The sequence below is a fragment of the Lethenteron reissneri genome, chromosome 41 (assembly GCF_015708825.2).
Source record: "Lethenteron reissneri isolate LAM-NWPU_2019-01 chromosome 41, ASM1570882v1, whole genome shotgun sequence".
Taxonomy (NCBI): domain Eukaryota; kingdom Metazoa; phylum Chordata; class Hyperoartia; order Petromyzontiformes; family Petromyzontidae; genus Lethenteron; species Lethenteron reissneri.
Window position 1 is genome coordinate 6996655 of NC_083819.1, and position 27933 is coordinate 7024587.

At 59.6% G+C, this 27933-nt stretch overlaps 1 protein-coding gene across 3 annotated transcripts; it reads left to right on the top strand.

Moving 5' to 3' along the window:
- Window positions 1-588: 588 nt before the first annotated feature.
- LOC133352738 (girdin-like) lies at window positions 589-27783 on the top strand. Of its 3 annotated transcripts, none has more exons than XM_061568578.1 (35): window positions 589-884; window positions 1319-1584; window positions 2967-3067; window positions 3484-3592; window positions 4864-4933; window positions 5122-5180; window positions 5276-5359; window positions 5453-5593; window positions 5715-5914; window positions 6077-6158; window positions 7574-7732; window positions 7932-8078; window positions 8183-8327; window positions 8475-8713; window positions 8888-9013; window positions 9531-9656; window positions 9849-10433; window positions 10603-10914; window positions 11029-11171; window positions 11291-11423; window positions 11534-11674; window positions 12055-12216; window positions 12345-12622; window positions 13231-13374; window positions 13891-14077; window positions 14752-14897; window positions 15702-15791; window positions 16210-16276; window positions 16400-16508; window positions 23473-23559; window positions 24061-24411; window positions 24525-24608; window positions 24803-24886; window positions 25493-25794; window positions 25939-27783. In XM_061568578.1, the coding sequence occupies exons 2-35, from the start codon at window positions 1465-1467 to the stop codon at window positions 26374-26376; spliced, it is 5751 nt and encodes a 1916-aa protein (XP_061424562.1). In that variant the 5' UTR covers window positions 589-884; window positions 1319-1464; the 3' UTR covers window positions 26377-27783. The 3 variants fall into 3 exon arrangements, with proteins under 3 accessions (XP_061424562.1, XP_061424563.1, XP_061424564.1); XM_061568579.1 differs by having other exon boundaries at window positions 1338-1584; XM_061568580.1 differs by lacking the exon at window positions 23473-23559.
- Window positions 27784-27933: the final 150 nt, after the last annotated feature.

A 27933-nucleotide genomic window follows, 5' to 3' on the forward strand; every position in this document is an offset into this window, starting at 1 on the left:
GCGATGATTGCTGCTGTGCTTAATCCCAATTGTGGAATTTTAGGGTAATTTTTAAAACTTGGCATCGTGAATTCGTCCATAGGTGGAGTAATTTCTCTTCGCTATCGCACGAACTCTTAAAAGCCCAGTGAGACAATGTCCAACGCAACACCACTGGCCGTGTATTATAATTGAGCTGTGGGGGAGACCGCAAGAAATAATTCACTGGGAGCTTGAAATTCGAACGTGAGCACGGGGCTGTAAGGGAGCGGTGCTCCACCGAACACACGTGGCAAACAGTGGGAGGGGGGGCAGCAGCTTCCCACGTGCTCTGTAGGGGGCAGCGAATACTGCATGGGGGCGACGTGGAATTATTTTATTATTTAGCCCACATGGTTGCGGCTATAAACGCGAAATCCTGCTAAGCCGGCGTTTTAGACTATTTGTCCATATTGACGTGGTGGCCCATACTGAACCGTTATGAGCCCCACCACCACCACCACCTTCCCCCATCTCGTGCCACTCTCTGCAGCAGCCAGCAGGGGTCGCTGTCATCTAACAGGAGGTGTGCGTGACTTTCACAGCCCATGCGGAGCTCCGTGTGGGAGGGTTGGTGGGAGGGTTGGGGGGAGCTCTGGACACGGGGGTAAGGAGGACGCGGAGCTTGTAACAAGGATCCTGGGCTCGGCACCGGCGTGGGTGGTGGTGGTGGTGCCGCTGGTCGAGCGCTCACGTGGTGAATACATCTGCCACACGACCAAATCTCCTGGGTCACGTTCCTCTGCCGCTTGAGAAGGTGGTAGTGGTGGTGACGTCGTCGAAGCGCCGTTTTCAGAAGCAGGGGACCAAGCCAATGGAGCAGACGCGCACCCCCCTTGCTGCTCCTGCTGCTGTTGCTTCTGCAGGTGAGCGCGCCGTCGTGGTGCCCTGTGCCCGGGGCCTGCCGGCTCCGAGGTGGCACCCAGGCCAGGCGGGCCAGCGAGACGGGGGTGGGTGGCTGGGTGGCTGGGTGGGGGGTGTCGCTGTGGTGGCCTCGGAGCCGTGCCTGGCGGCGCCCCGGGAAGATGCGGAGTCGTGACGCGTCCTCCCGCAGAGGCGACGGGGGCGGAAGGGGCCAACACCCCGAGCCCAAAGGTCGCCCGCACACGTTGCCCTCCTCATCATCTCTCGCCCTCCTCTCTCTCTCTCTTGTCATCGTCCCGAACATTATCATCGTCAACGGCGCCGGCTGTGAGCGAACGCGCCCCCCACGGGCGCCGTTTGCCGTCCCCCCCAAAAAAATCCCTCCCACGGGAAGAGGCTAATTTGATCCGCTGCCTGCGTCTGTTTGTTGCGTGAGGTCTGCTGCTACCTACCAGCTCGGCCATGAGACGGCCGGTGCTGTGAGGAGGGACGCCCCGAGCCTCCACCGCCCCCCAAACTACCCCGCGTCCTCCCCCTGCCCCCCCCCCCCGGCATGCGGCACGAGCCCCCGGGGACGTGGACATGGAACCTCGAGGTGGCCTGCAGGCCGAGCCTGGCCCGGGAACCCGTGGGGAGGAGGGGTCCCGCGAGCCGAGCCACGGCGAGATGGAGCGGTTACTGAGCGGCGCCCTGGTCGCCTGGGTAAGCGGCTCCCCCTCTCTGTGTGTGTGGTGGTGGTGGTGGGACCCACGAAAGAAGGGGACACCCCAAGAGATTGTACGTGGGTTGGCCATCAATATGGGGGAGATAATGTTTTTTTCACCGTGTTCTAAGACTCTGTGAGAAGGGTCCTGCATTGCCATTTTGGCACATTCCCTTAAATTAGATATTGTTCATCACTAGCGTCCACCGAGTGGAGAGGGGCATACCTGTCGACCCATACTGTGTTACCCGTATTCTTGTACAGGGAAAGTGAGTTATCGGGTCCATACGGCGTACAGCCGTTTCAATAGGGGCACATTTTAAGTCTATTTGTTTGTGTTTCTCCCTTGTGATGAGATTTATAAGGGCACGGGGTGACCAATAAGGTCTGAATTGGTCTAATAAGGTAGGCACTGATAAGGGGTTGACAGGTATGAGGGGGACTGAGGTGTGATAATTAAATATTCATGGGCCAGGAGAGATGCTCGTCACACTGCACCTTTTCAGGATGATGCTTTTAGCTGCACAACATCCTGGGTGGAATCACCGTGACATGCATTTTGTGTACGTTCGTTGAACATACAGTAATTACATTTTGACTACTGATGTTCTGGTGTAGCCACCACATAGGGATTAATTTCTCACTCGATATTCTCTATAACTCCGCTAGCATGACTTGGAATAATATGTATTATTGACATAAGGCAATAAACCACTGGAGTACAACGTGTGCCTATCCATAATAATTATATCTTATTGTACTATATATTGCCATAATTCTGAGGACAAAATAAGTGTCATGAAACTGACACAAGGTGAGATTGATGTGGCGTGCCAAAATAATTTCTGGAGCAGCATTCCGGACCGTTCCGGACCGGTCCGGCTCGATATTAAGGCACTGGGTCCACACCCATGCCACCATATTGATGTCTCGGTCCCTCGATGGAGTAATCATGCTGAAGTAAGTGAGACTATGTGTGAAAGAGCTGACTTATCAGAGCCGGGCACAGTGGCACACGCCTCTCGGCGAGGGTGGCGTATCACCTCGTTTTGTGAAGCTTCCAAACCTGCCAAGCAGCGCAGTGCCCAAGAGATGGCTGTAGATCAAGCGGGTTTGTGAACCTGTCTGTGCAGACCTTGGAGTGTGGCCGGTGTGTTGTGTTCTGGTAATCCGGTCTCCTACCACCACAAAACACTTTTGAAGAAGAACATTACAATCATTGAAATTGTCTTGGTCAAAAAAAACAAACAATATATCATTATTCGTGCAGATCATGGTGGTTACCTAGTGAACAGGAGCAGAGGGTGATGATGTCCAGATGTGGTGTGGACAAAGCATGAGCAGTGTGCAAGGGTATGTCCCATCATGTGCACGCCGGCAGGTGAAGACGATGGGCCCATTGGCCGAACCCGGCGCCGGCAGCAGCTCCGAGTACCTGGGCCTAGTGGACGGCGTGGTCCTCAACGACTTCATGCAGCTCATGTAGGTGCTGGGCAGGGATTGCAGAGTCCTGGGTGACACAGGCTCAGCTGCTGGCATCATTGTGCGCTGCTGATGTCTGTGCTGTGTGCGTGCTGCCTTTGTGAAGCGGTAGCTCAGCGGTTGCCACATTGCGCTATGAACCTGGCAGCCCGGGTTCGATTCCTGGCTGTGGCTAACACCAGTGGTGATTAAACCGCTCCTAGGCCTTTCCTAGGTCGACTCGGCTTTAATAAGTACCTGGTGTGGTTGTATGCACATCAGCGATGGGAAAAAGTAACAAGGCCTGGTTCTGGCCACACACCTCCTCATGTGCCGTGCCAACCTTTAGACTACGGGGGCAGTTGTATTTATCTTTCTGCTGCCTGTAGAAGTTCTAGTTAGGTTAGTAAAAAAATGCTTTCTTGGTTGATTCTCAGTGACCCACGCCCAACCAACCATGTGGCTCACCAGCAAGTCAACGGTGACGTGAGTCTGCGCGTTCAGAACCTGCGGTTCCTGGTGCGGCGCATCCAGAGCTACTACCAGGTGTGGACACCGTCACATGACCGACAGTGCGCAGGGCCTAATGCACGCCGGGCCCGCCGCTCACCGACACGTATTTAGAAGTCCACGTTTCTCCTGATCCAGATCAGTTGCGGTCCATGCCACGCCACGCCTGGGTCTGGCGTCGCCTGGACCCGTTGTGGTCCCGGCCACGCCAGCGTTGGGCAGGGAACAGGAACACACGTGGGGAAACGGGGAGATCGTGGTTCCTCCCGAGAGAGTGGCGCGGAAGCTTGGCTCGAAAAACACGTCGCGGTGGACGGCGAAAGGGACGCTCATTTTGCAGACATGAGACGGTGCCGTGCATAGCCGGCAGCGCTGGCGCGCATCAGATCGGATATTCGTTGCGTTTGTCAGTCCCTGTGTGAGGATATGTCCACTCTACAAGTAGGTGGGAAAATCTCTCAGTTACGTGGAACTCACACCGACTGGAAAACACATCAGTTGCTTAATATTTTGAAAGAAAAACAACACAAGCGTTTGGAATCGTGAGTGTATTTAGCTGCATGACGGTGAATTCAAAAGTGTCTATTTCTGTGGGAGGAAAATAGCCATTTCCCTCAGATGGACTCTCTCATACAAGCATAAATGGAAAGCTGCAACCTCCGCACAGTGCGGGGGGTGGGGGGATGGGGGGCAGTCTAATGAAGAGTGCGGATTGGCTCCGGGGACGCCAGCCCCAAGATGCTTTATCAGCCGTGCGCACATTGACTTCCGCACGCACGGCATGTGAAATCAAACCTCTTCCTTCCTGCCCACTTGCGCAATACTTCGCACTCATCGCCACTGCCACGCGCCCACCTGCCACCGCGGGGCCCCCATTGGGCCCTACGGGGAACGTGGGATGGGGTGGTGGAGCAATATTCACACTCGCCCAATGCCGGGAATTTTCACGAAGGTGGCGACGCGGTGTGGGGCCAGCGCTGCCCTCGGGTGCCCGTAAAGATGCCAGTGGGCACGTCCGACCACAATGGCTTTGTGGTCACTGTTGTGACCCTGCCTGGGTTTTGTGGCATTCGGGCAGCTTGGCAGTTGTTATTTTTCGCTTTGGTGGATGGATAGAGGAAGGAGTGTGCGTGGTGTGTGTGATGATCGAGTGCTATGGATTCTGGGTGAGTGGTGTGGGTCCTGGGTGAATGGTGTGAGTATTTGGTGGTGTTTTATGTGAGTGGTGTGGGTGCTGGCTGAGTGGGTTGGGTGGTGAGTGAGTGGTGTTGACATCAGGGCGTTCATGTTCTTTTGTTGTGATGCAGGAGGTTTTACAGCAGTGGGTCGTGATGGCTCTCCCCAACGTGTTCACCATCGCCAGGGACCCGTTTACCGGTGATGACGTCACTCTTACACTCGCACCACAGACTACCGTGCCCTGTGGGCCCCCTCAGCCAGTGTGGACGTCCATGTCTACATGAACACCAAGAAGATGAACACCCACACACACAAGCAATAATAAACTAAGTGCTTGAACACAGATCATTTGATGGAATTTGTCTGAATCTCTCTCTCATTTTCAGAGCAAGGCATTGACGAGATGAGGAAGATTCTGCTGCTGATGCTGGGGTGCGCCGTGCAGGTATGGAGGCTCCTCCCGGCGCCCATTTGCAGTGCTCATTGTTCAAAAGCCACCTCATTTTTCCCAGCCGTCCTTAACTCCTGCTGTACCTCCAGTGCGAGCACAAGGAGGTGTTCATCGAGAAGATCACGGAGCTGGACCTGTCCACGCAGGCGAATATCGTCTCTCACATCCAGGAGGTGCCTCCCCACGCCAACCGCACACGCTAACCCCACGGGAACCGCGCGGTGAGACCGGCGCACGAACACGATGGCGCCCGTGCGTGCGTGCAGGTGACACAGAACCCGGAGAACGTTCTGGAGATGCAGTGGTCCGAACTGGAAGAGCTGCCACGGGACGAGCTGCAGGCCGCCACCGGCACCCTGCTGCACCAGCTACGGAACCTGCTGCGCCAGCGCGACAAATATGCCGACGTGAGCATTCGCACGCAGACCTACAGCTCGGCGCACTGCCATTAAGTTGCCCCAGTATAAAGCAGCCATGTGGGTTGCAGCTGGCGCCGTAGCCGTGACGTGCTGCCATGTTGTCTGGCAGGCGATCGTGGAGCTGCAGCAGGAGCGGGACTCGGCGCAGACGGCGGCAGCGCCGTCGCAGGGACGGCCGGGGCCTGGCGCCGGCATGCGGACCCCAATCGGCACAGGCACGGATGCGGCGGTGGCGCTGGACAGCAGACAGCACCTGGCTGTGGAGCTTGCCGACAGCAAAGCCAAGCTGCGTCGCGTGCGCCAGGACCTGTAAGCCCCGAAACGGGCAGCGCACGCGCACGCAGTCACGTCCGCGCCAGCGTTAAGAGAAGCGTCGCTCAGCGCCCGCGGGCACAAACGCGCACGCCCCTTGCGGTTGGGTCGGTGAGCTGCTGGCGTCGGTGGTGAAGTATGGCCGTGTGGTCCCGGCAGGGAGGAGCGGAGCGAGGAGCTGCTCGACTGTCGGGCCGAGGCGCAGCAGCTGAGTGCCGAGCTGAAGCGCCTGCAGCACGAGGTAAGTCCGCGCATGCACAGACCTCAGCTGGCCTTGCTTCAGATGTGAGTGGCAGTGCTGGGCGACATGGGCGACCGCACGACATCGATACCGGCGTCTGGGTTACATGCAAAGGTCATAGGTTGTGCTAAATGAATACACAATCCCCGACGTTGCCGGTGCACACGCCCTCCACTGGGTCAGGGCCAGTCGACCCAGCCAGCCACCTCGGTGAGGCTCAGGAACAGTTTTTTTGTGTTTAGTTTGTTGTCCTTCCCCCGCACCTCCGATTAGCATGGTAAGCTATGTACAGTGCAAAAGAAGTTAAGTAATACATATGTAGTGGCGTAACGCGCAGGGTTAGCAAAGAGAGGGTGCAACTGAGGTCGCGCAGAGGTAGGCGGGGAGACATGGATTAGGTGCCGGAGAGGCGGTAGCAGTTAGGGGGAGAAGCAGTGATTGAGTGGGTGCATTTGGGGACGAGCAGGTGCAAGCGTTGGAGCACGGGGTAGACGCCACAAAGGCAGGAGATGGAGGCGATAAGAGAGCGCGTGCCGGAAGCGCAGTAGAGGCGCCAGCTTAATGGGGGGTAAGTGAGGACCCCAAATGAGGAGGGATATATAAGGGAGTGTGCGGAGCAGCACGGGGTTGGTGCTCAAGGGATGAAGAAGACAAGAGTCGGGGAGAAGTCGCCTGGGACCTCGCCCTCCTCACCTCGTCCTCCCCAGCAGTGTTGGCTGATCCCCTGCTGGGGGCAGGGACGAGGGCAGAGGTGTGAGGGAAGCAGGACAGGTTAGCGGAGTATAGATTGAGAGAGTTAGCGGAGTATTGAGTAAGAGGGTTAGCGGAGTGTTGAGTAAGAGGGTTAGCGGAGTGTTGAGTAAGAGGGTTAGCGGAGTGTTGAGTAAGAGGGTTAGCGGAGTGTTGAGTGAGAGAGAGAGCGGAGTATAGAGTGAGAGAGAGAGCGGGGGAGACGGGGTGGTTACCGCGCACGAGGTGTGCGGAGATGAGTAGGGGGAAGTTGGGGAGTTCGGAACAAGGGTGTGTGTGTGTTAGTGTAAGTGAGGAGCATCCACACTGGATGCAAGGTAAATAAAGTGACACAGGAGAAAAGCTAAGAGTGTCCGTGTGAGTACGCCACCACACATACAGGGTTCGCCCTGGTTCTTTATTTATGAAAAAGAAAATGCTTCGTCGAGGAGTTTGTGAGTGAAAAAAGAAAGTACCCCTAACCCACTCGCCGTATACAGAGTGCGTGCGTGCGCACACGTGGACGTTTTACGACGCCATAAAATCTGAGCTGACACCGCCGCCAGCCGAGGATTTGGCGAAGGATGGAGTCATTATAACGCTACGGTCGAGCGTGGCGGTGGCGGCGTCGACGCCCTCGGCCAACGGGGCCCGGTTCTAGCGAGCGTCGTGTCGTGCTGTGCCAGAGCCAGCAGCTGGCGGCGGATGCGCGCTGGGTGCGAGCCTTCCGGGACGAGCGTGACGGGCTGCTGGAGAAAGCAGGGCGTGCCGAGCGGTTCGAGGCGGACGTGGAGCGCCTGCGGGAACGCCTGCAGGACCTGCCCTTCTACAAGGCCCGCGTCGAGGTGTGCGCCCCGGCAGTCGGGCTGCGCGGTTGTCGCCGCGTTTTGCGTGCTGGTCGCCGTTACGTCTGATCGCGTGTTCAAATGTACGTGTGCGTGTTGAACTTCTTTAACACCCTACGCAGCCAACCGTGCTAATCGGAGGTGCTGTGGTTGTCGTGCCGCCCGTGTGCGCGTCGCCTCGCCTGCCGCGGCGGCGCAGGAGCTGCAGAGAGACACAGCCGTGCTGCTGGAGACGCGGGCCGTGCTGGAGCAGCAGCTGGAGGCGGCGAGGGCTCGCTGCGACCGCACGCACGAGCTGGAGAAAGAGCGGCTCGTGCTGCGCTCGCGTCTCCAGGACCTGCACATGGTAACGGGCGCAGGCGACACCAGTGCGGCCCCCTCCTAAAACCCTTGGCGCCGGCCACGGAGGAGCGCAGTCGAGCGGCGTCGTCGTGATGGTGCCGCCCCCAGGAATACGAGGAGAGCCAGAAGCGGCTGGATGAGGTGCTGGAGGAAAAACTGCAACTGGAGATTGCGCAGACGCGGAGCCTGGAGGAGTCGGCACAACGTAGCAGGGAGCGCCGGCAGACGGGCGGCTCCGAGGACAGCGCCGCCGGCATGCAGCACTCGCAGACATCGCACGGATGCAGCGACGCACACAGATTGACGCAGACATGTACACACGCATTCTCGCATGTGCACATGGACATAATCTGGACGGGCCCACGCTGATGCCCGTGCGACGGCCGTTGTGCGAGCGCAGGCAGGGCGCTGAGCGCCGAGGTGGGCGAGAGCGTGTCGGGCCGCCTCATCCAGCTGGAGACCGACAACCGGCTGCTGGAGCAGACGGTGTTGGAGCTGCAGCAGGCGCTGGCGTCGCAGAGTCCGGCGGAGCTCGACGACGCTCGCCCGCGCCGGGCGGCCAGGGAGGAGGCAACCGAGGGGGGCAGCGACAGGTGCCACCAGCAGCAGGGCGCTGGCGAGCAGGACTTGCTGAGAAAGGTGCGGTGGGGGCCAGGCCGCCGTGAGATAGTGTTTTGATCCCCGTGGTATTCTGATCCCGGGTTCCAAATTCTCTTGAGGTCAAAAATACCTTCTGACCCCCCGGCGCTGCGAGGTGGGATCGTTACGGCGTCGCGAGCAAGCGTCGCGCTAATCTTCCGCCCCGCCGGGCAGGTGGAGCTGCTGGAGCTGGAGCTGCAGGGCTTGCGCTCGGCCGGAGACCTCAGGGAGGGACTGCTGCAGGAGAAGATGCAACTGGAGAGGACGGTAGAGATGGTACGCGAAGCCATGGCGAGGAAGGTGAGTGCAGGCCGCTCCCAGGGGCCCGCCCTTGGTGGCCACAGATGCGGTGAGATGATGATTTAGTTTGTTTGCCTAGGAAAGCCTCACTGAGTCGTTGACTCTTTCTTGAGGTAACTCTTGCAGTAGAGGGCGATAATTGCTGTGTAAATTTCCATTGAGTGGTTTGCGGTTTAATTATTCTAATCAGGCAAATTTGGACGATGACATCGGCACACAATGGCCGACTCTTGCAAATGACGTCACGGGATCTTTAATGTCCACTGCGAAGCAGATGGCGCGTGGTATTTTGACAGTTAAAACACACGCAGTATTAACCAGGGCAGTCGATGGAAATTAACCACGAACCTTTGGGATCAAAATGGGAGCAGTAAACGGAGGTTAGGAGAGATGTGGCCTCGTCTGCTTCATCGCTTCACAAGATGCTCAGTGAGCCAGACGACAGTGTCTTGACAGAACAGCGGTGACTCTCCGTACCGCCCCTCCACTCCTCCTGCCCGGTTCGTGACCCCCACAGGTGCAGCAGCTGGAAGAGGAGAACACTCACCTGCGCGGGACCGTGGCGACGTTGCGAGACGCCATGCAGGCCGGTGCCGAGGCACGGGCCAGGGACGACGGTGCCACCGAAACGCGCCTGCTGCAGGTACCGCTGCTGGCGGTTTGGGCCGTGGCGATCTAGTTAAGGTTAGCGTGAGCGCTAGCGCTGTGGTGAGGGTGTCGGGTTGGTACTAGCACTGGGAAAAGATGACGAGTTGTGGGGCGCGAGTTTTTATTTCGGTGCCTAGGATTGCTGCAGCGCAGGCTCCTTGCCGATCGCCGATGCCTCCGTACGCAGGAGACGCTGGCGGAGACGAGCTTGCGCCTGGGCCAAGCGGAGGCCGAGCGCCGGCGAGCGCTGTCAGACCTCGAGCGCCAACAGGAGCGCGTCGGCGAGCTGGAGGCCGAGGCCCGCAAGACACGGAAGGACACGGAGCAGCTGCAGCGCCGCGCCGCCACGCTGCTGGTGTCGAGCGAGCGCGCACACGCCATGGAGCAGGAGAACGCGGTGCTCGCGGCCGAGGTGCGCCGTCTCAAGAAGGTGCTGGACGCGCTGCGCGACCGCGCCGCCGAACTGGAGGCGCTGCGCTCTGAGTGTGCGCAGCTCGAGGACGAAAACCTGCAGCTGAGGCGGGAGGCGGAGGAGCTGCGCGCGGCCAAGGCACGGCTGGCGCTCGTCGAGCTCGAGAAACTGGAGCTGGAGCAGAGCCGGGAGGCGCTGCTGCAGAGCCTGGAGGCGGCGCGGGCCGCGGGGCGCCGGGCCGAGAGGCTCGACGCCAGCGTGCGCGGCCTGCAGGCCGAGGCGCAGGAGCTGCGCGCGGCGCTGGAGGAGTCCGGGCACAAGACCGGCGAGATGGAGCGCCGGCTGCTGGACAGTGCCGACGTGAGTGGGCGCGGCCGCTCCGGGAGGGCAGGGTGAGATCGCCGGCCGTGCGGACGTCGGTCGAGCCGTCGGGCGGAGGGGATCGCGACGAGCATCCGGTGATCGTCAGACTGCTGCCGCTCACCCCTACCACCTCCCTCCACCCCCTCCCCCCTTGTGACTTCGGCAGGAGAGGGAGCGCGCCGAGCGACTGGAGCTGGCGCGTGCGGGACTGGAGGCCGAGCTGGCGCGGGCGGAGCGGGAGGCGCGCGAGTTCGGCAAGGAGAGCCGGCGGCTGCGGCAGCTGCTGGAGGAGCGGGAGGGCGCCCTGGAGGAGCGCGCAGCGTCGGCGGCGCGGTCAGAGCGGGAGGCGAGCGAAGCGTCGCTGGAGGCCGCTCGACTGCGCGAGGCCTGTGCTCGGCTCCAGGAGGCGGAGAGGGAGGCCCGCGACGCCGCCAAGCAGGCCTCCCTCGACGGCACGACCCTTGCTGCCCTGCAGGAGGTGCGTGCGCCCTGCCCGCTGGGGGCGGTTGCCCGTCAAGGCGGTAACGCACGGGGACGTGACGGGAAAGGAGCGATGGCCCTTGCCGCTAACCGTGGTCCTGTTGTGCTGCAGGAGCTGGTGTGTGAAAAGCTGAGGTCCCAGCAGCTCAGTGCCGACTTGGAGAGGCTGAAGCAGCAGCGCGAGGAAATTGGGCCCGATTCCCGGTGGCGCCGGCAGGGCCAGTGCAGCGGGGAGACCGAGCGTCCCCGTTCACGGTGCGGGCGGCTACGCGACACTCGTGCCACGGCTTTCGGGAGCGTTGTGCTGCCGAGAATTTGGCGATCGACCGGGACTGCGCTGATTTCCCGACTGTCGTTCTTGTTTCTGGTTGCAGCGACACTGAGCTGCTGGAGCCTGCGGTTGGTCCGTTGGTGATCAGGGAGGAGAGCAGCGTGGGCTCAGCGCTGGAGCCGCGAATGCGGGCGCTGTCCGACACCAACACGCAGCTCCGGGAGGAGCTCCTATATGTGAGTCCCCAGCTCAACTTTTGAAAGTTTCACGAGTGACGATCTGCATCCTAGAACTTGTGGTGGATTTCCAGGACATCCGACTGAATGTCAGTGTCTGTCGACACAAGGTGAAGAAGAGTTACGAGGATCTGAGGCACCGTGAGGATGAGCGGCAAACGGAGAGCGTTTCCTCGGGCGGCTGGGAGGGGCAGGAGGCGACGCGGGAGCTGCTGCGAGTCAAGGACCGGCTCATCGACGTGGAACGAGCCGTACGACACTATCACCCTGGCAATGTCCTCTCTATCCCCCCAGTGCTCGACTGACACGCGCGGACACACACAGATGCACACGGACACGCGCGGACACACACAGATGCACACGGACACGCACGGACAAACACAGATCCACACGGACACGCACGGATACACACAGATGCACATGGGCACGCACGGACACGCACGGGCACGCACGGGCACGCACGGACACACACAGACTTACATGGACACGCACGCAACCCCACAGTCCCAGGGCCAAGCCCCCTCCAGTGCTGATGTTTAACCACACACACAACACAGTCTAGCATCACGGGGGCTCCACCGCGCGTGGCTGATCCTACGTGCATGCGTGCGTGTCCCGGTCGGCCGCACAGAACGCGACGCTGCAGGCAGAGCGCCAGGCGCAGTCCACGCAGTTCCGGCAGCTGGAGACGCAGAACGATCACCTGCAGGGCCAGATCGCTGCCCTGCAGCAGCAGGCCGCCGCCCTGCACGAGCACAACGCTGCCCTGCAAACGCAAAATGCCAAGCTGCAGGTGCGTGCCCCCCCCCCTCCTCCAGCGGGCGGATGCCCCGCAGGAGCATTTGCTCGCGGGAGACGGGAACCGCGGACGAGCTTGTGCCGCCCCTGCTAACGCCCGGTACCGACCGGTCGCGCGCGCAGGTGGAGGGCTCGGCGCTGAACACGCAGGCGTCCACGCTGCTGGCGCAGAACGCGCAGCTCCAGGGCGTGCGCTCGGGCCTGGAGAGCGAGCTGGAGGCGCTGGGCCGCGCGCGGGACGAGCTGCGCCGGAACTACGAGGCGCTGCTGCGCGACCACGAGCGGCTGAGCGTCCTGCATGAGCGCCAGGCCTCCGAGTACGAGGCGCTCATCGCCAAGCACGGCGGCCTCAAGGGCACCCACCGCACCCTCGAGCTGGCGCACAGGGAGCTCCAGGACAGGTACCGCGCCGGCGCTCCTCGTGCGGCTCTAGAACCAGCGAGGGGAACTCCCTCTGGCTTCTCCGTGTCTCTCAAACGCTGGCCTGCGCAGAACCAGGTGGTTAGAACTCCGCGAGTGGCGAAGTAAGGAGTCGCAGCCCTCCGATTGCGACTGCGGTGAAGTGAGACCCTTCGTCCGCATCGCACTGTGTAGCATAGTGCATGGGTCTTTGTGCTAATCCGTGTGTACCTAATGTGAGTTTAGCCATCTGTGTGGGAGTCTGGATCTCTTTAAGTGAGCGAAATGCAAATGCGTCACCCGCATCACCGATCACTGAGCAACACGCGCTATTGCAGGAGGTACAAGCGAGCCCAAATACCATCGACACCATGTCCATTACCCAAAAAACCTCTTATGGATGATATTAGTCGCGAAAGCCTACGTGTTAAACTGACCATCGAACGTCCTCTCCAAACTCCCATTCTTGGGTAGACAAGCGGCTCATGCCCAGCCGCCCGGCGCGAGCGACACCGGGAGTCGGCGGCGCAAGCCGCGAAGGCACGGGACGCCGGCTGGGTCTGCTCGGCGAGCCTCGTCGTTATCCCGCTGCGCCCTGTCCGCGCCGCAGGTACAACCAGTTGGAGAGCCAGCGGGGGCAGCTGGAGGAGCTGGAGGGCAGCCTGCACGCGGAGCGCGAGCGCATGCAGGAGGAGGCGAGCCGCCATGCCGCGCTGCTGCACGAGCACCGCTGCCTGCGCCTCGAGCACGACAAGTGTGCCACTGCACGACAGGGGGCCCCGCACGCCCTCTCGCGCATCCTCAACCTCATCTTCTGAGCTCCCCCACCTCCCCCCCCCCCCACCGTCCCTCCCACGCCACTTCCTCGTACCCAGCGCGTGGGAAAGCACTTTTGGTTGTTGTTTATTTCCGGCTCTCCGTGTCCGGCGCTCATCGTTACAGTCGGGCAGGCGCGGTCTTCCGCTTTTAACCTCGACTGAGGAATCGTGCAATTTACTCATTTGGGGGGACTGGCCCAGCGTCGGTGCGAGACCCGCCCGATAATAAGTCTGGAGGCTTTCCGATGCTTCCCTAGATAAGACTGTAACTAATGTTAACGTTCATGTTGGTTGTTCGAGCGAATTTACGTTTAATAAAGAGTCGCTTGTGCATGTCGGTAATGCTGAGAGTGGTGAGATCGCTGTCTGCTGGGTGTGTGCGTGCGTGCTCGCCGCCGCCGGCGCCGCTAACGAGGCTCGCGGGGGGTGGGGGCGTCTCTGCGCGCCGGCAGGCTCTGCTCGGAGCAAGCGCAGCTGGGCAAGGAGCGCGAGGAGCTGCAGGGTGAGCTGCGCGCGAGCACGAGCGCCCTGCACGGCGCCCAGCTGGAGCACGCCAAGCTGCAGTCGGCGCACGCCGAGCTCAAGGAGCAGCACCAGCAGCTCGACATCGTCATGGCCAAGTTCTCCAACCATTGCGAGGTGCGGCGACCCCGCGCGCACGCGATGCCTCCACCACACCCCCGCGGATCGGCCTGACGCCGCGAGCGTAGGGCGTCGATACCGGCGTCCGGATCGTAAAGGTCGTGTCGTGCTCTTTTAAAACGAGGTTGCACGCTCCCCCAACGCCAATGGGCCCACGTACCTACGGCCGCGTCCACCCGGTAGAAAAACTAGGCGAGGTGAAGGGTTCGCCTTCGCGGTACACCGTCGTCAAAGCTCCACCCCTCTCACGTTATTTGTTCTAAATTAATTCCTGCTCAAGGTGTCGGTCACATTCTGACCTGGCTCCAAAGTAAAAAGTTAGTATCCCCAACCTACTCGTAAGGACTCGGCGCATTCGTCAGTAACGCTGTGGCCTTGAAACAAAATTGGCGACATGTTGGCCAGTGGCCCTTGCTTTACGTGATGGCGTGCACGGAATGTCGAGCCGCGCCGCTGTCGGGCGTTTACGACGCCAATAACCGAGCCGCCGACGACCGCTGCTCAGCGACGAAGAGCGGCCCTGGCGTCGGCCGAGCGGACGGTCAAGGTCCGGGTCGCTTGAATGTGGAGGTCGCGCGAGGCGACGTCGCACAACTCCGGGGGTTGGGGATTGGGGGTGGTGCGCGAGTCCAACCCCGGCTCCGTCTGCCCCCCGCGCCCTCCACGCTCAGCTGCTGTCTCAGCTGAAGGGGAACCTGGAGGAGGAGAATCGGCACCTCCTCGACCAGGTGCAGACCATGATGACGCGCAACAAGGAGCTCATGGACCAGACGATGGAGAGCAAGGAGCAGTACATGGAGGAGCAGAAGCAGTACCTGTGAGTGCAGCTGTGTGCGAGTGACTGCGTGAGTGTCAAGGCGAGGGAGATAACATCTTGTCACGGTGGCGAGATGTTATCGCCCTTGCCTGGTCTGCTGGAGGTCTTGGATTCGATCCCAACCCTGACGTCTGCATATTTGGAGTTTGCATTTCTCCGGGTCCTCCGTTTTTTCCCTCCACATTTAGAAAGATGAATTCAGAGTATATACTGTGATAAATTTCCACGTGATAAGCCACTTGGTTGAGCTATTGTTTGTGGCCAGGTCGCTTCTGAAAAAGAGCTACATAGGTCAGTGGGCTTTACCTGGTAAAATAAAAAAAGTTTATAGTTTTATAGTTTAACTACCCGTGTGAGCAATTGATTGCTTGTTATGATTTTGTGAGTACCTCCATACTGTTAATACTTGTGTGAATACCTGTTTGGTGAGTCTAGCAACTGTGTACCTCTGTGTATGACTAGATGAGTGAATGAGTGGGTGGCTGCGTGAGTGGCTGAGTACCTGTACGCGTGAGTACCTCTGTGCATTAGCACTCGCGTGAGTGCCAGCGTGGGTAACCGTGTTAGTTCCTCCGGGGTGGGTGGCTACCTGTACGCACGAGTACTTACGCAAGGTGGAGAATACCCGAGTGACTGGGCCTGTGCAACACAGCAGCGCCGTCCTTCGTGACAGCCTCACGCTATAAGAATGATGAGCGCGCCATTACCAAACGTAATCGCGGTTCGGTTGAGTGCGCGCTGGGCAGGAGCGTGCGACTAAAACCCCCACGAGCTGAACCCCGGGCGCTCTCTCTCTTCCCGCAGGGACAAGCTGAACGAGCTCCGCTGGCAGAAGGACCGGCTGGAGGAGAAGATCTTGAATCAAAACAGACTCCCGGACCCCTCCCCGAAACGGTGCGTGGGGGAGTCACGGCGGTGCCCGTGTGTGTGCCCGCGTGTGATCATGGTTGGGGAGCGGTAGCGTAGTAGTTAGTGCACTGTGGTAGTAACCCGCTGACCCGAGTTCGATTCCTGCTCACAAGCAATAACAGTGGCGGATTATTTTAACTATTTCTGGGCCCTCCCCTAAGTCATCGCCACGAGGGAGACAAAGGCGGCCGGGCGTGGTGCTGGCCACCCACCTCCTCATGTGCCATGCCGGTCTTCATAGGTGCTTGCCAACAGCACTTACTTTTACAGTCTGTTAAGGCTATATGGGGGATATTTGTTTGTATCATGTAGATGGAGTGCTGTGTGTATGCTTGTGTATTCTGCAGACCGTGTGTTTGTGTTATGACGCGAGCTGTATGCGCCGCATGTGTTTCCGCCACAGAAAAGGGAACTGGATCGACAAGATGAAGAAGCTCATCAAGAACAAGAAGGAGGGGCTGAAGGAGAAGGTAAGAGGAGCGCGACTCCACGTGGCGGTCACTTCGCTCCGCGATCATGACAGTGCGGGGCGGTGGCGTCTCGGCGCCGTGCGTGCGGTTACGCGGAGTGCGTGCGGTGGGTGCGGCGCACAGGTGCGGTCCCAGCTGGAGCTGTCGGTGCTGTCCGGGGACACCGTGGACGGAGGTCTCTCTCTGCCCCGGATCACGTTCGACGACGACCTCGGCGGCGAGAGGCCGAACGGTGAGCGGAGCCGCGGCACGCGGGCATGCACGTGTAGAGGTGTAATTGCGCATGGCTACGAATGTTGAGGTGTGATTATGCATGGCCACGGATGGCCAACAAACACAAGTGGCGGGGTTACGGCCGTACACAAGGGTGGCGCTAGCACCGACGTCCGCATGTGTATCCCCCACGGGCCCCCCCTCGGGGGCGAGTCCTATAAAAGGTGATGAGCTCGAGGGCTCGAGGTCGGGACTCAGCTTTAACCAGAGAAGACGGAAGACCAGCTAGTGTAGGCCCCAGAGCTCCCCTGGCTCGCTGTCCTTATAAGGGCCGACCAGGGCAAGCCGGTGGCGTGGCCCCGAGAGCCCAGACGAAGCTGGTCTGGTGACTCAGGGAGCCGGGATCCCAGCTTAACCAAGCTGGGACAGATAGCCTCCCCTAGTCCCGTAGTGGAGGAATTGGTATAGGTTAGAGGGGTTAGCTGTCGAGAATCCCTGTAGCCAAGTGACCTGTAATAACTGTGTTGGTGTAATAAATAAGTGTGCCTCCGATCCTGTCGTCAAGCCTCCATATATACTTACTACATCTGGGGTCAGAAGTAAACGTCCAACGATGGACACACGAGGGACGACACGTACCAGGGAGTCGGAGATGGAAGACGCCGCGGCCGAATCACCACCAGAGATGGCCGGGGTCGATTCGGAGCAGCCGGGGCCGAGTACGCCCGCGCCGCTACGACAGGAGGAGGGGGATGCGTCGGCCGAAGGACTCCGGCTGGCCCACTCCCGCCTGGCGGACCTGCTCTACGCCGCGGCCGCCGCGTTGGAGGAGATCACGCGGCTGGGGGCTGGAGGAGCAGCGCGGGTCGACGACGGCAGCCGGCGCGGGGCGACGTTTCCCGCCACCCCGACGCGGCTTGCGGTCAAATTTCCCGCCATATCTACAGTACGAGCGGAGGGCGGGGCCGGCCCGCGTCACGTGTCTGCTGAGCGCCAAGCACAAGCCGTGACATCATCAACGCCGGCCGGCGCGTCAACATCGGAGCGACCGGCGATGCCATGTGCACGGCCCGCCCACACTGTATCATCGGCGGGGAGTGACGGAGAGCGTTCTGCGGCCACGGACGCCGCCTTACAACAGCGTCTGCCGCCTCTTAAAGAATTTGTCGGCGCTGACGGAGATTGGGGCGGCTTCAAGAGGCGGTTCATCGCTCATCAAGAGATGGCGAACTGGTCGGACGCCGAGGCCCTACGCGCGCTGCCAGCGATGCTGGACAACGACGCCCTGGCTACCCTCACCTCGGCGCCGAGGGAAAAGCGCGCCACTCTACACCTGGCATTGCAGCTGCTGTCAGCCGTCTATGGGCCGCCTTCGGACTGCAGGCAGCTGTTCCACGATCGGAGTCGGGGCGCCAACGAGTCACCCCTGGCCTTCCGGACGGCCCTCCTGGCTCTGGCGAAGGCTGCTTTCCCAAGGATGGACAAGGAAGGAGTGGATGCCATGGTGGCCGAGAAGCTGCTGCTACTCGCTGACGAGCTGGACGTCAACGTCCTGGCTCAGGACGACGCGGAGATGTCGTCCCTGCTGGTCGCGCGCCACATCCACGGGGGCTTGCGGTCCCTGCGTCGAAAGGCGGCAAAGGGGGCGGCCAGCCATGCCATGGCGGCTACCGCCCTCCCATCGGAGGAGGTCTGCGGGGTGGAGCGGCGAGGGGAATGGAGAGCGGCGGCACCACAGGCTCGGAATGGACCGAGCCGCCAGGAGCAGCCCAGGACATCGGGGGCGCTCACACGCTGCTACAACTGTGGCCTGCAAGGCCACGTTGCGTCAGGATGCCGGGCTCCCCGTCAGCGCGGGGCGACACCTCGTCAGGACGCCACGCCGTCTCCTCCCAAGCTCCAGCAGAGAAATACGGCGAGTCGCGGCACCTCACACGTTTGGCCCACGCACACATCCGACACACACTCACGCGCTCAACCAAACTGGGCTCCAAATTCCCCGTCCGTCGCGCGCGATTGTTCTATAATGCGGCGAGCGCTCCAACCGGGTCAGTGGTCGGAGCTCGCCCATCGTGTCGTTGCTGCGTCGGCGGGATCATCGGTTGTGGTCGGTCATATTGATGGGGTAGAGGTGCGGATTTTAATTGACACAGGGGCATCGGCGACCATTATATCTGATTTGATTTATAACATCCTTCCCGTTCAAAGTCGTCCCTTGCTCCCTGTTGACGTGCCATGCTATGCTGCTAACGGGGGCTTGCTGGGCATTATTGGGCAAATCCGCGCCACTATCTGCATTGGAGACATTAAATTATCCGGGCCTGTTTTGGTTTCCTCCTCACTCGCGGTTCCGTGCCTGTTGGGGACGGATTTCTTGGCCAAAATGCCCATCCGCATCCTGATTGACCAGGGGTGCATTGAGCTCCCATCGGGCCGACGCGTTACATTTTTGTCTTCCCCCACCACGGAGCGCCGGGCGTTTGCCACCGTGCAGGCGCTCGTGACAAAAACTGTGCGTGTACCTCCGGGGGCTCAGATGCTCGTCCCTCTTAGGTTGCGTCGGCCGTTTAATGAAGGGGTTGCGGATCGGGGGGTCTTGTTGGGACCATCTCGGGCCGGGGTAAATGGACCCGATTTGCTCGCGGCTCAGACCATGGTGAGAGGGGATGGGGACCCCTTCATTGCAGTCCTTAATGTGGGATCGCGAACGGCCGTGGTTCCTCAAGGGACCGTGCTTGCACACGCAACGCCGGTACCCTATGAGGAACCACTCGTGGGTCAGGTATCCACCGATCCTCCGTCGCGACCGCATTCGGACTGTGATGACGGATGGCTGGATGCGCTTTGCGCGGGTTCAGTGGACCTGTCCGACTCGCAGCGCGCGCAACTGCGAGTTCTCCTGAGCGAATTTGCTGACGTTTTTAGTCAACACAAATTTGATATTGGTTGTACTAAATTGCTGCGACACCATATTGACACGGGTGACAGCGCGCCAATCCGCCAAAATCCCTTTCGGTTGAGTCCCGCCGAAAAGGATCATGTCAAATCGGCTGTTGATGACATGCTAGCCGCCGATATCATTTCCCCTTCCAACAGCCCGTGGGGCGCGCCGATCGTTTTGGTGAAAAAACATGACGGCTCACTGAGATTTTGTGTCGACTTTCGGCGTCTCAACAAAATCTCTGTGGCAGATGCGTACCCGCTTCCTCGGATGGATGAGTCGCTCGACGCCTTGGCCGGTGCGCGATTCTTTTCCACCCTCGATTTGCTATCAGGATTCTGGCAGCTTCCTCTGGATGACGAATCGAAACCTAAGACTGCTTTTCGTACACCGCAAGGTCTCTTCCAATTTAACCGCTTGCCGATGGGGTTACATTCTGCGCCGGCAACTTTTCAGCGGTTAATGGAATTGGTCTTGGCAGGTTTGCAATGGGATTCGTGTTTGATTTACTTAGACGATGTCATCGTCTTTAGCAAATCCTTCGAGGAACACCTCCAGAGGTTGCGTGCTGTTTTTCTCAAAATGCGGGCTGCCAATTTGAAATTTAAACCACAGAAGTGCCATTTACTCCGCGAATCGGTGCGATATTTGGGTCACATTGTTGGGCGCTCGGGGATATCCACTGATCCCGCCAAAACGGAATGCGTCAGCTCCTGGCCGACTCCCACCTCGGTGGGAGAGGTCAGGAGTTTCATTGGGTTCGCGTCGTATTATCGGCGATTTGTGGCTGACTTCGCTACGATTGCGAAACCATTGCATGCCTTGACGTCCAAGGGAGTCAGGTTTCATTGGGGGCCGGAGGAGGAGGCTTCTTTTCGCGCCCTCCGGAATGCTTTGGTGGGGGCTCCGCCGTTGAATTACCCGGATTTTTCACAACCCTTCTTGCTCGATACAGACGCAAGTAACACGGGCATCGGGGGCGTGCTGTCCCAGCTCATTGGGGGCGTAGAGCATGTGGTGGCTTACGGTAGTCGGGTACTGTCTCCAGCCGAACAGCGGTACTGCGTTACCCGTCGGGAATTATTGGCGATTGTTTATTTCATTCAGCAGTACCGCCCGTATCTGTACGGTCGGCGGTTCACCGTCCGTACGGATCATGCGGCCCTACAATACGCCCTGCGGGTTCAACAACCATCGGGCCAGTTGTCTCGATGGTTGGAGATTCTCCAAGACTATGACTTTGTCACCACATATCGTAAGGGTCTCCGCCACACGAACGCTGACGCCCTGTCGCGATTGCCACCCACTTCGGAGTGCGCGTGCCTCTTGGGTTCGGGGCGTTGTAGGTCTCCGAACGTCACCACCGATTCGGTCCTCGTGGCCGCTGCCGATGCGCCTTCGGTTTCGGGTCCTATCGAGCAAGAAGGGAGGGATTCGTTGCTGGGGTTGTCGGTCGCGGAATGGGGTCGCCTCCAAATGGAGGACACCTCCCTCCTCGCTCTGCGCCGTCGCGCCGGGGGGGTTGGCCAGGGGGTGAAAAACGTTGACTCGTGGGGGTTGTTCCAGGGACTTTTAATGCACTGGGATGGTAAAACCCGGCGCCAGCGGCTCGTGGTGCCTGCTGCTTTAAGGGGTAAGGTGGTATGGGCTGTTCATGAGCGGCTTCTGCACTTGGGGGTTCACAAGACCTTTGCCACGCTCCAGCTAGATTTTTTCTGGCCGGGCATGGAAAAGGACGTGGGGGATCTCCTGGGGTCATGCACGCAATGCGCGCAGAGGAAGCCACCTGCTAGGGGGTCCAACCCTCCGCTGCAGTCCATAAAAGTTTCCCGGGTTAACGAGCTCGTCGCTCTGGACATACTTGGCCCATTTCCCGCTACACCCAGGGGCAATAGGTATTTACTAACGGGGGTTGAATACTTCACGAGATGGCCTATGGCCTGGCCCCTGGCGAACCAGTCGGCAGCAGCCATCGCGGAGGCCTTTGTCCAGGGCTATGTCCTCGACAAGGGTGCCCCGGAACGGCTGCTTACTGACCAGGGTAGGAATTTTTCTGGTAAACTCCTACGTGAGGTGTGCGACCTCTTGGGTACGGAGAAGGTTCGGACCTCTCCGTATCACCCACAAACTGACGGGATGGTGGAACGGCTGCATCGGACCATCACGTCCATGCTGTCCCAGCAGGTGTCGGTATCCCAGACGGATTGGGACCTCCGCATAGCCGGTGTGTTGCAGGCCTACAGAATGGCTCCCCATGCGGCCACCGGATTTTCCCCTTTCTTTTTAATGTATGGGCGCGAAGTTAACCCCCCTGTGGCGACCCAGCTGAAGCTCTCGGCGCTCCAGGCGAAGTCTAATTTGTCCGAACACGTTAAATTTAACATCGCTCAATTGTCTGAGGCGCGGGAAGCGGCCGTGCAAAATTCCGAACTCCGCCAGAAGGCGAACGAGAGGCTTCGGTTGGGGCGGGTGCAGGTGGTCAAATGGAAACCAGGGGACAGGGCGTGGTTGCACTGTCCCCAGGTGCCGCTGGCAACCTCGTCAAAATTGGTACGGCCGTGGCGGGGGCCAGTGGAGGTCGTACAGGTCTTGCGGCCGCAATGTGTTCGCGTCAAATGGGGGAGGCGCCGGTGGTATGTGCACCCCTCAAGGTTGAAACCATTCATCGCGCCGCCCCGTGGTTCACACACACACACGCATGGCCAAACGTGTGAGGGTTCCGCCGACTCCCCGACGTCGCTGCACTCGCCTAACCCGACATCAACTGTTCCGTCCCCAGGTGCAACAGGAGTGACGGGTCCACACCCACCAACCCCTCCCGGAGGGGTCGGGGGTCACTCGGCAGCGACGCCTGACTCTCTTGCACCCGGACCGTCAACAACCGTCACTGAGCGTGCCAGGACGGGCCCTTGTGACGGGCCCGCCGCGAGAACGCGCGCCAAAACGCACAGACTATTGTGAGGTCGGCCGTTGGGGGGCCTTGCGGACAATGGGAGGGGTGGCGTCCGGAGTGTGTGTATATATGTTGGTTTTGGGGTATTTATTCGGGGGGGGGGTGCGTCGGGTTATTTTTTTTTCTCTCTCTCTCTCTCTCTTCCTGTTGTTGTTCTTGTTGAGGTTCTCTTGTTCTTGTTAAAAATTACGCGAGGCACACACACGGGGTTTTTGTGAGGGATGCACCTTTATTCTGATTTTTTTTTGCAGCCATGGACGGCTGCGAGCTGTACAGGGGGGGGGGTGATGTAGAGGTGTAATTGCGCATGGCTACGAATGTTGAGGTGTGATTATGCATGGCCACGGATGGCCAACAAACACAAGGGGCGGGGTTACGGCCGTACACAAGGGTGGCGCTAGCACCGACGTCCGCATGTGTATCCCCCACGGGCCCCCCCTCGGGGGCGAGTCCTATAAAAGGTGATGAGCTCGAGGGCTCGAGGTCGGGACTCAGCTTTAACCAGAGAAGACGGAAGACCAGCTAGTGTAGGCCCCAGAGCTCCCCTGGCTCGCTGTCCTTATAAGGGCCGACCAGGGCAAGCCGGTGGCGTGGCCCCGAGAGCCCAGACGAAGCTGGTCTGGTGACTCAGGGAGCCGGGATCCCAGCTTAACCAAGCTGGGACAGATAGCCTCCCCTAGTCCCGTAGTGGAGGAATTGGTATAGGTTAGAGGGGTTAGCTGTCGAGAATCCCTGTAGCCAAGTGACCTGTAATAACTGTGTTGGTGTAATAAATAAGTGTGCCTCCGATCCTGTCGTCAAGCCTCCATATATACTTACTACACACGCAAGCCCGGGGCGGCAGGGGCAAGGTGGACTAGAGGTGGATGGGAGACGGAGATTGTCGAGTGAAGGAGGTGGGCAGAAGCGAGGGTGGGCGACAAAGAGGGGGAGAGGGTAATGAGGAGAGTGGAGAGCGGGCGACGGGGAGCGCAGGTGGGTGGGCAATGAAGGAGTGGGTGACGAGGTGGATGGTCTGAGGATGACGTGATGACGAGGTGGGGTGGATGACGAAGTGCGTCTGACGTATGTGAATGTGTGGCTCTCAAGCTGGCTGGCAGCGCAATGTGCCGATGCGGAGGAACCAGCGCCGTGGCCCTGACGATGGGACGAAGGTCACATACCGGCGCTCGCAGTGTAAGGCAGCTGGGGCCCCCCCCCCCCCACTCTCCCAGCGAACTCTCACCCCTAACCCCAATGTCGTCACAACCTCCCCTGCCTAACAATTGCTTGCACTTCTAATCAAACGCTGTCTGTTGGCTACTCTTGCTTTCCTCTTCTCTTGCAGCTACAGCTTCTCAAGCCGCTGATTATATATCAATTAATTACTGGTGATTGTTCTCAATTATTATCGATTTTTTTATTGGACCGATTATTAATATTGATCACTCATTGTTAATCAATGGTTTGTTTTTGTTCATTGTTTTTGGAGATGATTTATCGCATATATATTCCTGATTATTGATCGCGGGGTGAACGTCGTGGATATGTCTCAATCGTTATGGAGGCCAATCTGCCCCTGGGATGGCAGGAGAGACTCCATGCAATTGGACCTGGTGTGTTGTCATTGTGGTTGTTATGAACTCCGTTGTTGAGGCCCTGTCCCCCTCTCCATTGCCTCCTTGGTGTGCGCTGCAGCTGTCGGGAATCTCCTGGATGGGTTCAGCCAGAAGGGTCTGAACGACGGGGCCCTTTCATCAGGCTCCGAGGGCCGCTCGGGCGGGAGTGGCCGCTCCGTGGAGGCTTCGTCCCACTTCTCCTACTCCACCGTGTCCCTCAACACCGTGGCCGGTGGTAGCAGCGGCGGCACCTCGCACCGCTCCACCGGCATCCGGGACATACTCCCGCCCGCGGAGGAGGCCGAAGAAGAGGCCGTGGGTTGCGACCGTGCGGGGGAGGCCCAGGGCGTCCGGATCAGACCGCGGCGACCGCACGGCATTGCGTGGGTCGGCGAGCAGGAGGACCCCGACTTCCTGCACTTCATCGAAGGCAGGTGGCCCCTTAACCACCTCACAGGTGTCGGTACCGTCATGGCCATTGGAATGTTCTTCGCATATTACCTCTGTGATGTGGTTGACGTGGTGATGTTTCTAACCACACAGACCTGCGCATATCGTTGGGCGACCAGCCTCCCAGTGATACATCGGAGACGTCCAACCGCACCTCGACTACCTCGGCCACCTCCGGTACCAAACCACACTCGCACGCACTCGCCTACACTCGCACGCACTCGCCCACACTCGCCCACACTCGCCCACTCTCGCACGCACTCGCCCACACTCGCACGCACTCGCCCATACTGACGATGTGTCGGTGTGTGGTGGTGTGTCTGTGTGACGTGTCTCCGTAATGTGTCTCCTGTGTGTTGTTGTGCCTGCAGTGTCCCGTCCTGACAGCGTGGAGCGAGAGGGCAGCCGAGGGAGCAACGTCAACAACAACGCATCGCTGTGGCCCTCGCCGCACGGTGCGAGGCCAATCTCCCGCCGGGGAAAACGGGGGTCACGGGAGTCGCAGGGGTCGCAAGGGTCGCAAGGGAATCCGGGATCACAGGGGAACCAGGGGCTACCAGAGGAACAGGGCTCAGAGTGGGAGCAGCATGAGCAGAGGGAGCATGAGGAGCAAGGAGAGCAGGAGAAAGGCTTACCGGTAGCACAGGAGGAGCAGGAGAAGCAGAGGGAGCAAGGGAAGCAGGGGCCAGAAAAGGAGCAGGGGGAGCTGGGTGCAGGCACTGAGCAATTCGGGTCAGTGCAGCACAGCCACTGAGTGTGTGAATAGTGCATTATGGGGGCTGCGTCGGCAGGTGGGGCGACCGTGGGGACAGGGTGGAAGTGACGGGGGTGGGGCGTGGGCCAGTGTCAAGTGTTAGCGAACAGTGCTGCACGAACGTCTCAAGTGTGGCCGGCCCGCTTGCACGTGTGTGCGTGTGCGCGGATGAGGCCCCACATGATCCCACATACTCATGTGGGGCTTCAGATCTTGCGGGAGCTATGCTGCTGCGTGCTGCTGTGCCAGGCCACGCGGCTCGGGGGCGGCCTGCGTCGCGCGAATCCCCGCGACTCTCTCCCCCCAGTGGCCTCGGGCAGCGCCTCCAGGGGCACGGCCGGTCCGGGTGGCCCCGGAGGCGGCCACCAAGAGGTGGCGGGGGACGCTCACCACGGCGCCCCTCCCGTGTCGGGTCCCGATCCCCGGTCGGGGCGACAAGAAGCGTGCGGGGGCGCAGCTGCGCAGGGACCGCCGGAGGCCCCGGGGGGCCCGGGCTGGTGGCTGCCGGCACTGGGAGAGAAGGCAAGGTGTGGCCGCTCCCCGGGGAACAAGCGACGCTCTCTGCACGAGTTTCTGCTCGAGCGGAGGCCGTCGCCCCCCGTGCCGCAGGTAAGAGCGCCCGTCGCTTGCCAGGCCGCCGGTGGCCGCTCGATGATTTGCGACTCGCGTTTCACTTTCATCAACGCGCACCTGGACGGCGCCTGTGACCGCGCGATTGCGGCGAGAGTTCAGCGAGTCTGCGCTGTGTGTCAGAGCGAACGTGGCGCCGCCAGGGATGGGCACGAGGAGCGGCGGGGATCGCCGCCCCTGAGCCCCGGGCGCGGCGAGAGGCCGCACTCGGCGAGGGCGCCGCTGCGGGTGCGGCTGGCGCTTTTCAAGACGTGGAGCCTGGATGGCGCCGACAGGAGGCACCAGCCAGCCGGCGCCACGCCGCCGGCTTCTCCGCCTCGCTCCCCGCGGACGCCGGCGTCCACGGCGGCTCAGCTGCTGGTGGCGCGGGAGCTCCCGCACGGGCAGGGCCGCGCCTCTTCGGTCCCCGAGCTCCTGGAGGTGACGGCGCGTGCCGGCGGTGGCGGCAACGACGGCCCCCGGGAGACGGCATTCGGGTTCCTGAAGCAGCGCGCACGGGCGCGCCAACGAGAGAGGGCCGTGCCGTCCAGCACCAGCAGCTCGGACTCTCCGCCACCCTGACCCAGATTGTTCCGTGAGCTCGTCACGCCCGAGCCCAGGCGATGGCAGCGATCCAGCCGGGTGATTCCTGGACTTGAGCAGACACTGCCCACCCCCACTGCCAACCCAGCATCTCCCCATGTGCACCGCGGTCGCGTTTCGGCACATTCTGAATCAACGTCGCACATTCCATTCGATGGACTTGATGACGCTTGCCGATTTTGCACCCACCAACCCCGTTCTGTTGAAGGAGGCAAAGGCTCTCGCGCGGGGTGGCCGTCACGCCTCTCCCTTGAATCATTAAGATTCTCATTGAACCGCTACTTTGATCAAATCTGGAGATATCTTGAAGCCAAGAGGCCCGCTCCGCTGGCCTCATCTTTACTCGGCATTGCTATCTCGTGGCTAAACACTCTAGATTTAGATTTATTATCGTTACTATTCATACACAGCCATACACAAAAAAGAAGAATATAAGTGCCACTCCTGTCGATCGTCGCCCGAGCTCATTTCCTGCTGGTACCAGCGGGGAACCTGCACGGACTCGTAGCGCCGTCTTTGCCAACGGCGCACGGTGGCGCTAGGCTGCGCCGCCTTGGTGGTGTCTGGCGGTTGTGTCTGCGCCGCGGTGAAAGGAAAATCGGACGGTGGACTCCATGCGGGCTCGTAACCGCGTGGTGCCACACCGTGCGCCAAATAAGTCGGAGCCACACGCCGCCATCATTTCACTTGGCGCACACGCGAGGGCACAGGGCACATTCCATTGCTCATGCGCTGTCGTGTTCAATTAGTATTAAGGCAATGCTTTGGTAGTGAACTGCAATATGTATTTTTTTTACGGTTTCATTAATATGTAAGAGTTTTATCATTTCTCTTCACGTCAAATTTTCAGTTTTTACCTAAAAAAAGTTACGATTATTTTTTTTTTCCCCGTCCAATGTTTGTCAAGAAACATAGGTTTAGAATATTATTTTTTTGGGTCAAATTACTGATTATTATTCAGTATATACTTAAATTACAACATACACGGGGGGGGGGAGTTGGCCACATTTTAATTGAAAACATTGTTTTTGTGGAAATGTTTATTAAAATGTATCGATTGTATTGTTTGACCCGCCTCGTCAGCACTCGCGTTGAAACACGTTCAGCTTTTATAAACAAATGACAGATCGTCGGATATCCAGTACGGTCGTGACTTTGCACGTCAAAAATATGGGCTGCAATTGGGACTCGGAGGAAATTCACGCAGTCATCCAAGCACTCGCAGAGGCATAATAACCCCTCCCCCCCCCAAAGACAATATAAACTATTAACAGAAATAGAACAGCTAAACTGAGTTTGCAAATGAAGGAAGGAAGAAAACACGTATCACGGATTGGCAAAGTTATCGACAGCGAGAGAAAAAGTTTACTTAAAATTGGGTTAAAACATTCTGTTTAGTGAAGCGAGTGATGACGATGTGATGAGAGTTTGGGGGTGGTCCTCATCTCGAGTGGTGAACCTCTTCCAGGACGTGTGTCCAGTGTGGAAGAGCAGACCAAGGGTGGTGGACCACTTGCCCCTCTGTAGAGGGCCGGC